Consider the following 11,759-nt stretch of genomic DNA (forward strand, 5'->3'; position numbering starts at 1 on the left):
TACCCCAGGTGAGTTAGAGGATCTGGTGGGGCTGGGGGGAGATTAAAATAAATGCAGGCAGAGGGTGGGGCAGGTTGGGGTAGGCTAGAGGAAAAGGGAAACTCAAAGCCTGACCTGGGTTAGGCCCAGCCCCGGGCCGAGATGAGAGATTACCCACCCTCTTCCCTACTCCCTGTGGGCAACCCCTAACACCCTTCCTCTTACACCCTACCAGAGTGCCAGACTCTTGGCTTCTGGGAAGTGGTAGCCTCGGGGCAGGGTTGGGGAGGTGCCGTCTGGCCGTGGGCCGGATAGAGGACCGGAGCCGGCACCACCTCCACCGGAGTGTTGAGAGCTTCCCTCCCTGTGGCGGTAGGAAACGGGGCCACCCTGAACCGGGGAAGGGAGGGAGGCCAAAAAACCCGTCTCTCTCCGCCCTCAACCCCACAGCTCTGCTTCGCCTTGGCTCTTAACCCCCTCTCTCTTGCAAGTAAAAGTAACAATATCCGGTGGGACCTTGGGCTGCGTTGAGCGGACCCCTTCTCTTTGCCCAAGGCCAGAGCGTGAGCAGAACCGAGAAGGCTATGAGGAGCTGGGGCTCCGCAGTCATGAGCTTCCCTCAGGCGGTCTTCTGTCCACGGGGCACTGAGAGAAGTCATTAGCCCATCTGTCCGGTGTTCACAACCTCCATCTGTTCTCCGCCCACCCACCAACCTCCACGCCGGGCAGACGTGGCCTTTTAGCATTGAAAATAAAAAAATTAGACTTGGACTTTAATGGTCTCGAGCGTGAGGAACATTCTGCTCTCACACCTGGATTCTTCCCCGTCCCCCGACCCAGCTGCCTTAGCGGTAGTTCCGTCCAAGCTCCCCACAGCTCCAAGGCAGCTGGCGGGGCCCAGGCGGATTTATGAGTCCAGCCTTGGCCAAAGACTCCTTCCCATGGCTCCCAGCCACATCTCAGTACCTCCTCCACCTCCCAAGCACAGCTAGACCTGTGACCCGTTCCCTCTTCCCCTCACAAGAGCCCAACCCGCATTCCCAACCCTTAGTTTCCAGCTCTTCCTCAGCTTCGGCCCTCCGGGCCCCTTAACCTCTTCCTCTCTGAACCGTCCCTTGTCTTTGGCCCACGCTCGCCACACTGTTTGGGGATGAGTGTTCTCGTTCTAAGCCCCAAACCGCCATCCCAAAGTTCCCCTGCATCCCCAGGATCTGGATTCTGCTCTGTCTTGACCGTCCTCGGAGGTCCCAGTGGCTGCCTGAAGAACCTCTGGCCTCGTATCGCAGATTCATGTGTGCACGCACGCAGGCACATACCAGTGAGCGCACACACGCAGCCTTCCCCTCCCCTATTATTCTTAATTCCCCAGAGCTACCATGGGGCTCTTCACACCCATGGATTCATGGATTCACCCCATGTGGTGGATTCAGGAATTATAGAAGGTCAGCGGGCAGGGTGGAGGTTTCACACGGTCCCAATCTAGGTAATGGGACCGGACTTGTCCCGGCCCAAGAAAACGGGGGTAGCTCCGCCGCGGGGGCGGCCCGCCATCGCCTGCAGGTTCACTGCCTCTCAAACAGCTGGGCCTGCGGGCTCACACTGCTGGGGACGTATTGCGAGGTGGGCCGGGGAGTTTGGAGTCCCACTTGGGGCGGGGGAGACCAGCAGAGGGGAAGAGGGTAGGGATCGTCTCTGGGATCCAACTGCGGTCATTTGCAACTAAGCGCTGGCGAGATGGTTCTAGGAGGAACAACTTCCATCGACTCCCCACAGACTTGGAGGCCGTCCCCTGGGCCCCACCGCCTCGGCCCAGAAGCGGTGACCCCTGGAAGGTCAAGACCGAGGGTCCCCGGGACTCCACCGTAGAGACGAGAACGCATCGGCCACTTCTGCAAGACAGGAGTTTGCGATGGGTCAGCGATCCACTCCCAGAAAGCCAGGGCCCAACGCCGACTTCTCCCTGCATTCAAGAACCTCAAACTTCCCAGTCTGGCTGCCCCTGTACAATTTCGCAGCCCCTCTCTTCCCCAACAGTCAAGCCCCAGGATCCCGACGATGACACGGGCGAAGTTTTCCTTGCTTCCTGGGCTTGTGGAATCTGGCCCCAGGTAAACGCCTGTCCTGCCAGCGGGGCCCCTGCTGAAGAGATCACCAGACCGGCTCACGAAGCCTCCTGCCATGGGGCAGAGAGAACCTTGCTCCTTGACCCCCATGTGACTTGCCCTGCCCTGGGAAAGTACTAGGGTCAATCCCAGTTCTTCCCACCTCGACTTCCAGTCCCTTGACCCCCACCCTCCACCCCCCGCCTCTCCCCTGCTCCCACTGTTCTTGCCTGGGCAGGATTTCCACTCCCAATTCACATGGACAGACTTAGGTAAATTGGGGTAAAAGTTCCTACAGTACCCATATTTGGTTAAAAACCCCAAGACAGTCCAGAATTATTACACTTTAAACAAAGTGATGAAACGACTGTAGTGCAGAGTCCTGAACATTCACGCAGGTAGTGTAATTCCAGTCCACCCAGCCTCGAAGCACCAGTCACTGAATGACTGGCTGCCCGTGGACAGCCTTGTCCTCTCCCCCGACCCCAACCAACTTGGGGCCCTGCATTCCTTCCATCTCTTAAGGGCAGTTCCGGTTCAGGAAGCTCCCCGGCTTATCCGCTGCAAAAGAAGGGATTGGGCTCTTTCCCCGGCAGCTGTGTCCTTGGCTCCGTGTCCCCCCCAAGGGAGCGGGAAGCAGCTGGCCCCGGACCAGGGGAGGGATCCCGGCAGACCCAACAATCCAGGAGGATGGGGTTCCATCCGTCGATCAATCATCCGCCTCCCCTCCCTTCCCCCCGATACGCCCTGCCTCGGTGCCATACCTTCATGGGATGCAGGTATCGGGGTCCCCGCCGGAGCGGAGGCCCGGCCAGGTCGGCCGGCCCTCGGTGCAAGGCGTGGGTAAGGTGGGCGATGTAACTGGTGGCCAGGACCAGGATATCCAGCTTGGAGAGCTTGGTGTCGGGTGGCACCGTGGGCAGGGTCGCTTGCAGCGTCAGGAAAGCCTGGCGCAGTGTCCGTACCCGGCTCCGCTCCCGGGCGGCATTCTCGGGGCTCGGCTCACCCTGCACACCGGACGGAAGGCAGACGGGGGTTAACGGCAGGGTCACCCTCGACCCCGTCTCCCCTTCCGCAAAGGGAAGGAAGGATAGGGATACGTGGTGCACCCCGACCTCTAATCCAGCCCGCAAGCTACCTCAGGGAGCCGAGAAGACACTCCAGCTTGGTACGGGGCGGTAGGGTGGGTGAGGGGAGGGCAGGGGGAGGTGAAAGCCGCAGTGCGCTCCAAGATTGTGACTTAGTGGAAGGAGCACAGGCTTGGGAGTCAGAGGTCACAGGCTCTCATCCCGACTCCGCCACTTATCAGCTGGGTGACTTTGGGCAAATCACTTCATTTCTCTGGGCCTGTTACCTCATCTGTAAAATTTAAGACTGTGAGCCCCTCGTGGGACAACCTGATTACCTTGTATCTACCCCAGTGCTCAGAACAGTGCTTGGCACATAGTAAGCGCTTAACGAATACCATCTTTTTTATTATTATTATTATCATCGCCCCCTCCAAGGATCCTTTCGTCCCCTCCAAGGATCCTTTCGTCCCCTCCTAGGACCTATCATCCCCTCCAAGCACCTGGTCGTCGCCCTAGAGCCGGAATTTCGGTGCAGATGGAGCTTCATTTTGACCTCATTCTAGACTTGTCTGTATCACAAAGTCTGTTCTTAAGCACCCTGCCCTCAGTCCCAGCTTCCCTTTGGGGAATTCCTCTTCACCCCCACTATGCCTAGTCCCAACTCTCCCCCTTCCTCCCTCCGTTATCCGTCCCAACAAATCCACGTTCTTCTTACCTTGCTGCCGGCCAGGCTCCCGGTTCCGGGATGAGGTGCGGTGGGGGCGACTCTGCTCCGTCGCCAGCTGTGGCCATGGGGCTCTGCCCACGGGCTCCGCTCCGCCCCGAGGGCACGCTTCTTCTTGTCTGTGGCTGGAGCGGGCTGCGAGCGGCCACCCGGGCCACCCGGTCCGGCCCTACCCCTGGCCCCCGAAGCCTCCCCCCGGGCTGAGCCCCGCCGTTTGGATGGGGTGCCGTCCAGGGGCCGGGGTAGCCGCTCCTGCGAGGACCCCATAGCTTGGGCCGGGCGGTCAGCTGGCCGGTGAGAGTCCTTATCTGAGGGAACCGGCGCCAGCCCGGCCCCGCTCCTCGCTCTGGGAAAACCGCCCACCCGGGCCGGCCCCCGCGTCAGCCTCCCGCCTGCTTTGCACCCAGGCCCGGGCTGGGGGAGGGCTGTGGGGGCTGACCAGGAGGAGGAGGAGGAGGAAGAGACCGGGGCAGGGACAGGCAGGATGTCGGATGGAATCTGACTACCATTCTTGCCACCCCCCGAAGCCCCCCTCCATCAAGACCTGAGCCCCATAGCTGCCCCCACCTGAGCTCGGTGGTTGGCGAGAGAAGCCGCAACCCTGCAGCCCCGAAATAATCCTGGGTGGCATCTTATTCCCCCACCAACAGTCACTGCCGTCTCCCCCTCCTCCGTCCCAAGCTAGTGAGCTCTTCCCTTCAGGACAGCCAAGGATTCCCCAGGCCTGAGAATCCCTGGTAGAACAGCACGGTCTACTGGCTAGAACACAGGCCCGGGGGTCAGAAGGATGTGGGTTCTAATTCCGACTCCGCCACGCGTCTACTGGGCGATCTTGGGCAGCACATTTCACTTCTCAGGGCCCGCAGGCCTGGACCCTCCCCCAATTCTGGTCTGCCGCACCCCAGGGTCCCCCTACCCTGTCTTGGCCTCAAACCATGAGAAGTCCCTCTAGACTGTAAGCTCTTGGCGGGCAGGGAATGTGGCTACTAACTCTGTTATATTTTTACAACACTTAGTACGGTGTTCTGCACACAGCAAGCGCTCAATGAATGCGATTGATCCGTCGACTGAGCCCAAATGGCATCCCTGGGCTGGAGGTAGGAGGAAGGGCGAGTCCCTTCATCCCTCCCTGAGCTCTGCCCTCAGTAACGCATAGTAAGCGCTCAATAAATACTATTGAATGAATAACGCTGTCCCCGGGTGTAGCGGCCGCCTCTCTGCCTCGGACAGAGCTGAAGCACCAAGTCTCTCCCAGGCGGATGAGGAAGTAATGTTCTCCGCTGAACAGAAAGGGAACTGAGGCCTGGGCAACCCCAGGTCTCAATACCAATACCAGGTCTCAATACTCCTTCCTCCCTCCCTCCCTGGGCCTCAGTTTCCTCATCTGTAACTTGTCTGCTGTGCCACCCCGAGCAAATCACTTAACTTATCCGGGCCTTAGCTCCCTCATCCATAAAATGGGGATTAAAACTGTGCGCCCCATGTGGGACAGGGACCGGTGCAAACTGATTACCTTGTATTCATTCAATCGTATTTATTGAGCGCTTACTGTGTTCACAGCACTATACTAAGCGCTGAGAATGTACAATTCGGCAACAGATAGAGACAATCCCTGCCCAACGACGACTCTGTAACCACCCCAACGCTTAATACGCTGCCTGGCACATAGTAAGTGCTTAACAAATACCTCTAAAAAATAAAACCACCACAGGGTTACCTGGAGAATACGGGACCTTCCTACTTTCATCACCGCTTTTCAGAGAAGCAGGGCGGCTCAGTGGAAAGAGCCAGGGCTGGGGAGTCAGAGGTCATGGGTTCGAATCCCGGCTCCCCCGCTTGTCGGCTGTGTGACTTTGGGCGAGTCACTTGACTTCTCTGGGCCTCAGTGACCTCAACTGCAAAATGGGCATGAAGACTGGGAGTCCCACGTGGGACAACCTGGTCACCTTATATCCCAACAGTGCTTTGCACAGAGTAAGCACTTAACAAATGCCATCGTTATTATTATATTATGCTTCCTCTCTCTCCTTTTCCACTGAGAAGCAATGTGTCTTGGTGGAAAGAGCCCGGGCTTGGGAGTCAGAGGTCGTGGGTTCTAATCCCGCCTCTGTCACTTCTTAGCTGAGTGACTTTGGGCCAGTCACTTCACTTCTCAGTTCCCTCATCTGGAAAATGAGGATGAATAATAATAATAATAATGTTGGTATTTGTTAAGCACTTACTACGTGCAGAGCACTGTTCTAAGCGCTGGGGTAGATACAGGGTAATCAGGATGAAGACTGTGAGCCCCATTCGGGACCACCCAATTCCCTCCTATCAACCCAGAGCTCAGAACAGTGTAGACCGATTAGACCGTGAGCCTGTCACTGGGCAGGGATGGTCTCTTATCTGTTGCTGAACTGTCCATTCCGAGCGCTTAGTCCAGTGCTCTGCCCATAGTAAGCACTTAACAAATCCCAACATGATTCTTATTATTACCCCAGCGCTTCGAACAGTGCTCTGCACCTAGTAAGCGCTTAACAAATCCCAACATTATTGTTATTAACACTGCTCTGCACCCAGTAAGCGCTTAACAAATCCCCACATGATTCTTATGATCACCCCGGCGCTTAGCACAGTGCTCTGCACCTAGTCAGCGCTTAAAAAACCCCACCACCATTAGTGCTATTGAGAGGCCCTTGGGCTGCCCCTCGCCCCGCACAAAGATGGCGGCAGGAGGCCTTTGAGGGGCGGAAGGGGGTGACCTTCCCCCACGTGACCTGACCACGTGACCACCGCTCGGTTGGCGCGGCCCCCCCCCCCGTGCTGACGTGTGCGGATGGTTCTGCGCCTGCGCGGGAAGGGTGGCCCGCCGGGGGCGCGCATGCGCGGTGGGGGGGCGGGTTGCTGCTGCTGCGGCCGCTGCGGCCGCTGGGCGTGCGGGAGCCGGTGCGGGAGCCGCAGCGGGTGCGGGAGCGGTTCCGTGCCTCTCCCCCTGCACCGGGCTCAGCCCACGAAGCCGCCGGCTCCTCGAGGGGGTGGGAGGGAGGAAGGGGCGAGCACGGCCGGGGGCCCGGGCATGCCCCGAGGCCTGCAGGACCGGCCTTGAGCTAGGGGTCAAAGGTCGGGGGGGGGGGGGAGGGAAGATGGGGCGGCGCCGCCGACCCCCGGAGCTGTACCGGGCTCCGTTCCCGCTATACGCTCTGCAGATCGAGCCCGAGGCCGGCTTCCTCATCACCGCCGGAGGGGGCGGCGCCGCCAAGACCGGCATCAAGAATGGCGTGGTGAGAGCCCCCCCCCGCCCCTGCGGGCCTCTACTTCTCCCAGCCTCAGTTTCCCCCCTCCCCCGTGGGCCGGGGGACCGTGCACATCGCCCCCCTCCCCGTCGGCTTGCAGAGAGGGTTGGATTGGGGGGGGGCGGGGCCCCGCAGCCCCCGCCGCTGGCATCCTTCCGTGCCAACGGGGCACCCTCCGCTTCCGGGGCTGCCAACGTGTCCGAGGTCGAGGTGCGATCTGCAGCCCCGCCTCGGCACCCCGGGAGCCTCCCGACGTCGGAGAGGGTCGGCCGAGGCCCCCCGAAATCGCATTTTCTGCTAACAAGCTACGCGCCGGGCACTGTGCTCAGCCCCGGGGAGAACCGGGATCACCGGGTTGGACGCGGCCCCGCTCCCCTATGGGGCTCGCAGTCCATCCCCCTTTGACGGGGGAAGGGACCGGGCCCAGAGAAGTGACTTGCCCAAGGTCACACGGCAAACAGCGGAGCTCGGGGGAGCGAGCCCGGGCTGGGGAGTCGGGGGTCGTGGGTTCGAATTCCGGCCCCGCCAGCCGCGTGACCGCGGGCCGGTCACCGCCCCGGGCCTCGGCGACCTCGTGTAAAATGGGGATTGGTGATAGTAGTAACGGCGGTATCTGTTAAGCGCCTACTGTGTGCTGAGCGCCGGAGGATACAAGGTGAGCAGGTTGTCCCCCGTGGGGCTCACGGGCCTCACCCCCATTTTGCAGAGGAGGTCACTGAGGCACAGGGAAGGGACGTGACACACGGTCACACGGCTGACAAGCGGCAGAGCCGGGATCCGAACCCGTGACCCCTGACTCCCAAGCCCGGGCTCTCTCCACTGGGCCGCGCCGCCTGTGAGCCTCACGTGGGACAACCTTGAGGACCCCTTATCTCTCCCAGCGCTTAGAACGGCGCCCGGCGTAAGCGCTTCACAGATACCAACGCGGTTATCACGAAACAAGAGGCAGAGCCGGGAGTAGAACCCGGGTCCTCGGGACGCCCAGACCCGGCTCTGGCCACCCGGACGCGCCGCCTTTCCCATCCCAACGTCCCGTCGTGCGGCCGGCCACCTAAGGCCGACCGCGGAACGGGGCGCCGGCGGCGAGGCCGGGCAGCTCGGCGCGCCTCAACGTCCCTCCCTCCGCGCTCCCACAGCACTTCCTGCGGTTGGAGAAGATCGACGGCAGGCTGAGCGCCTCTCTGCTGCACTCCCACGACACGGACACCCGGGCCACCATGAACATGGCACTCGCGGGGGACGTCCTGGCCGCGGGGCAGGACGCCAGCTGCCACCTCCTGCGCTTCCGATCCCGGCGACGGCGGGAGGGCGGCCGCGGGCCGGACGAGAAAGGTGAGCGCTCCCTGCGCGGCCCCGGGGGGAGAGAGCGATCGAGCGGTGCCGTTACTCGCGTGCTCCTAAGGCGCGGGTCTGGGAGTCGGGAGGACCCGGGTTCGAATCCCAGCCCGGCCGCTTTTCTGCCGCCTGACCGTGGGCGGGTCACTTCGCGTCCCTGTGCCCCTCTTCCCTCGTCTCTAAAATGGGGTTGAAGGCCGTGAGCCCCGGGTGGGATTGGGACCGCGTCCAACCCGCTTCGCTCGTCTCCACCCCGACGCTTAGTACAGTGCGATAATAGGCGCTTGACAGATACCGCCATCGCCGTGATTACCGTGCGCGTGCAGGGCAGCGTACTGAGTGCCGATGGTCCCACCTGCACCCCCGCCCTCTCTTCCACCCCTCCCTCCATCCCTCTTGAACCCTGTGGGGAGACTGGGACCGGTTAGGAGGTGACTGTGGGAAGGGGACTAAGGAGGGCTGGGGGAGGAATGAATCCCAGTTAGGCAGTCGTATTTATCGAGCGACTGCCGGGTGCCGAGCGCTGTACCGAGCACTGGGGGAGCGCGATCTAACGGTAGACACGTCCCCTGCCCACCGCGAGCTTACGGGCTAGAGGGAAGCGTAGAGGCGTACGCGTGTTGCAGGTTCCGGGGAGCGGGGCCCCCGACAGCGGAAAAAGCCGGCGGCGACCGAGCCGGCGGCGACGGAGGCCGAGCCGGCGGCGAAGGAGGCCGGGGCGGAGACGCGGCAGGACGGGGAGGAGCTGAGAGTGGAGACCCTCCGGACCGTGCAGACGGACTTCGGTCCGGACCCTCTGCAGAAGACCGTGCGCTTCAACCACGATCACTCTCTGCTCGCTACCGGCGGCTCCGACGGCTACGTACGCGTCTGGCAGGTGTGGCTGTCCGGGATCTGGGGCGCCAGAGCTCTCGGGGTCGGGGGGGGGGACGGGGACGGGACCGGGGAAACTTCGAGAGCTGAGGGCGGAATGAAAAAGGAGGGAAGCCGGGGACCCCTCCCGGGAGAGGCCCGTCTGACCGTGGAGGGAAACGGCACGAGTCTCCCGGGAGTCGGGAGACTTGGCTTCCCTCCCGGCTCTACCTCTTGCCTGCTGCCCGACTTCGGGCGAGCCACTTAACTCTTCTCGGCCCCGGTTTCCTCGTCTGGAAAATGGGAAGTAGCTACCCGTTGGCCCTCCCCCTCAGACCGTGAGAACCGTGCGGGACGGGGACCGTGTCCCGCGTGATTACGCGGAACGGAGACGGCGCTCGGCCCCGCGCGGGAGGCACCGAGATACCTGGTTTCTTCTAATATCGTCGTTCTTGTCGTCGGGGGGTTCGGTTGAAGGTGCCCACCCTGGAGAAGGTTCTGGAGTTCCGAGCTCACACGGGGGAGATCGAAGATCTGACACTGGGCCCCGACGGCAAGGTGAGAGGCGTCCGAGGAGGCGACGGAGGCAGGGGAGAGGGGGAAGGGGCCCCCGCTGAGAGCCCGTCCCGCTCCCGCCTACCCAGTTGGTGACCGTGGGCCGGGACCTCCGGGGCTGCGTGTGGCAGAAGGACCAGCTGATGACCGGGCTGTGCTGGAACGAGAACCTGCCCACCCCGCACGACACCCCCTACCGCTACCAGGCCTGCAGGTATCGGGGCCCGAGGAGGAGGACCCTCGCGGAAGGGGGTTTGGGAAGGGCTAAGGCGAGGGGCCCCGGTCGTGCCGGAGGAGGAGCCGAGGGCATCCCCCGTCGGTCTCCGGGGGCCGACCGGGCCCGGGCGGGGAGGGCGGGAGAGCGGGGGTCTGACTCGGCCCGTCCCCGGCGCCCAGGTTCGGGTGGGTGCCGGACCGGCCCGCCGGGCTCCGGCTCTTCACGGTACAGATCCCTCACAAGCGCCTTCGCCGGCCGCCGCCGTGCTACCTCACGGCCTGGGACGGCCGCGGTTTCCTGCCGCTGCGCACCGAGCCCTGCGGCCACGAGGTCGTCTCCTGTCTGAACGTCAGGTACGAAGGGGAGGGGGTCGGCCGGGGCGGTGTCGGAGCCAGCGATCCGGGGCGGGGGGGGGCGGGGGGGTGGTTCGACGAGGCCGGAGGCCTCGGGTTGCCGACCGGCCCTCCGTTCTCACAGCGAGTCGGGTACCTTCCTCGGCCTGGGCACCGTCACCGGTTCCGTGGCCATCTACATCTCCTTCTCCCTTCAGGTAACGGGGCAGGGGATGGCCGGGGGGGCGGGGTCCGGAGGGGGTTGGAGGGAAAAGGGGATTTTGGGACGTGGACTTCCGGGGGCCTAGTGGAAAGAGCCCAGGCCTGGGTTTCAGGAGCCCGGGGTTCTAGTCCCGGCTCCGGGAAGGTCACTTGCCGTCCCCGTGCCTTAGTTTCCTCGTCCGTGAAGGGGAACGCAATACCCTTCTCCCTTTTGATCGCGAGCCCCTCGCGGGACGGGGGCCGTGTCGCATTCCAGCGCTCGGCCCTTAAGTCGCCAACGGCAGTGACGCCAGCGGCTCTCGTTCACGGCGGTGGGAAGGGTAGGCCGGCCGGGACTCCGCTCGGCGAGCGGCACCGTAGCGTTCTTCGACGACCCCCCCGCCTCTCCCTCCCCAGCGCCTCTACTACATCCGGGAGTCCCACGGCATCGTCGTGACGGACGTGGCCTTCGTGCCCGAGCGGGGCCGGGGCCGGCAGCTCCTGGGGCCTCACGAGGCAGCGCTGCTCTCCGTGGCCGTGGACAGTCGCTGCCAGCTGCACCTGCTGCCCGCCCGCCGTGAGTCCCGGGAGGGGGGGCCGGGGAGGGTCCCGGTACCCCGCCCTCGCCTCCCCGAGGCGTCGCTGTTCTGCCGAGGGCCGGGGTACTCGCCGGACCCTCTCCCCGAGGCTAAGACCCGGTCCCGCTCCGACCCCCGCCCTTACAGGAAGCGTCCCCGTGTGGGTGCCGCTGCTGCTGTGCGCCGGGCTCGTCGTCGTGGCCGTCCTGCTGCTCCAGACCGCCTTCCCGGGCTTCCTCTAGCGGCGCCTCGGGGACGGGGACGGCGCGCCCCCGACGCGACCGAAGCAGAGCCCCGCGGCCCCGGGCCGCCCCGTGGACCCGGCCCCCCGCCCCGCGTCGCTCTCCGCGAGGGGCCGGGGAGGCGGTTCCGAGGCCCGGCCGCGCCCGGCCGGACCGCTGGCGCTGAAACGGCCCCCGCCCCGCGACGGTGTGAAAACGACTGGAGCCCGGAGGCCGCGGGCCCCGGGGCGGGGAGGGCGGCGGTCCGGCTGCCTCCCGCTGCTCGGCGTAGGGGCGAGGGGCCTCCCCTCTCCCCCC

At 63.6% G+C, this 11,759-nt stretch overlaps 2 protein-coding genes across 2 annotated transcripts; one reads left to right on the forward strand and one right to left on the reverse strand.

Annotated features, from left to right (window-relative positions):
* Window positions 1–735: 735 nt before the first annotated feature.
* TCF23 (transcription factor 23) lies at window positions 736–4,367 on the reverse strand. The gene is made up of 3 exons (XM_007662460.3): window positions 3,867–4,367; window positions 2,846–3,088; window positions 736–1,868 (listed from the first exon to the last, which is right to left on the reverse strand). Exons 1-3 carry the CDS (start codon window positions 4,140–4,142, stop codon window positions 1,689–1,691), a joined length of 699 nt encoding a protein of 232 aa, XP_007660650.1. The 5' UTR covers window positions 4,143–4,367; the 3' UTR covers window positions 736–1,688.
* A 2,387-nt stretch (window positions 4,368–6,754) lies between these two features.
* On the forward strand, window positions 6,755–11,546 carry PREB (prolactin regulatory element binding). Its single transcript, XM_029072339.2, has 9 exons — window positions 6,755–7,138; window positions 8,287–8,482; window positions 9,112–9,362; window positions 9,815–9,895; window positions 9,982–10,106; window positions 10,289–10,462; window positions 10,587–10,659; window positions 11,060–11,219; window positions 11,368–11,546. The coding sequence occupies exons 1-9, from the start codon at window positions 7,001–7,003 to the stop codon at window positions 11,460–11,462; spliced, it is 1,293 nt and encodes a 430-aa protein (XP_028928172.1). The 5' UTR covers window positions 6,755–7,000; the 3' UTR covers window positions 11,463–11,546.
* The last annotated feature ends 213 nt before the right edge of the window (window positions 11,547–11,759 follow it).

This window comes from Ornithorhynchus anatinus, chromosome 9 (genome assembly GCF_004115215.2).
Source record: "Ornithorhynchus anatinus isolate Pmale09 chromosome 9, mOrnAna1.pri.v4, whole genome shotgun sequence".
Classification (NCBI taxonomy): domain Eukaryota; kingdom Metazoa; phylum Chordata; class Mammalia; order Monotremata; family Ornithorhynchidae; genus Ornithorhynchus; species Ornithorhynchus anatinus.

Bases quoted from the DNA above. Each gene is read 5' to 3' on its own strand.
- TCF23 (XM_007662460.3), bottom strand. From the start codon at position 4,142: ATGGGGTCCTCGCAGGAGCGGCTACCCCGGCCCCTGGACGGCACCCCA. The intron at 3,089-3,866 runs GTAAGAAGAACG...TCCGGTGTGCAG, and splicing joins GGAGCCTGGCCGGCAGCAAG to GGTGAGCCGAGCCCCGAGAA. The intron at 1,869-2,845 runs GTATGGCACCGA...CCTGTCTTGCAG, and splicing joins GATACCTGCATCCCATGAAG to AAGTGGCCGATGCGTTCTCG.
- PREB (XM_029072339.2), top strand. From the start codon at position 7,001: ATGGGGCGGCGCCGCCGACCCCCGGAGCTGTACCGGGCTCCGTTCCCG. The intron at 10,107-10,288 runs GTATCGGGGCCC...CCCGGCGCCCAG, and splicing joins TACCGCTACCAGGCCTGCAG to GTTCGGGTGGGTGCCGGACC. The intron at 11,220-11,367 runs GTGAGTCCCGGG...CCGCCCTTACAG, and splicing joins GCACCTGCTGCCCGCCCGCC to GAAGCGTCCCCGTGTGGGTG.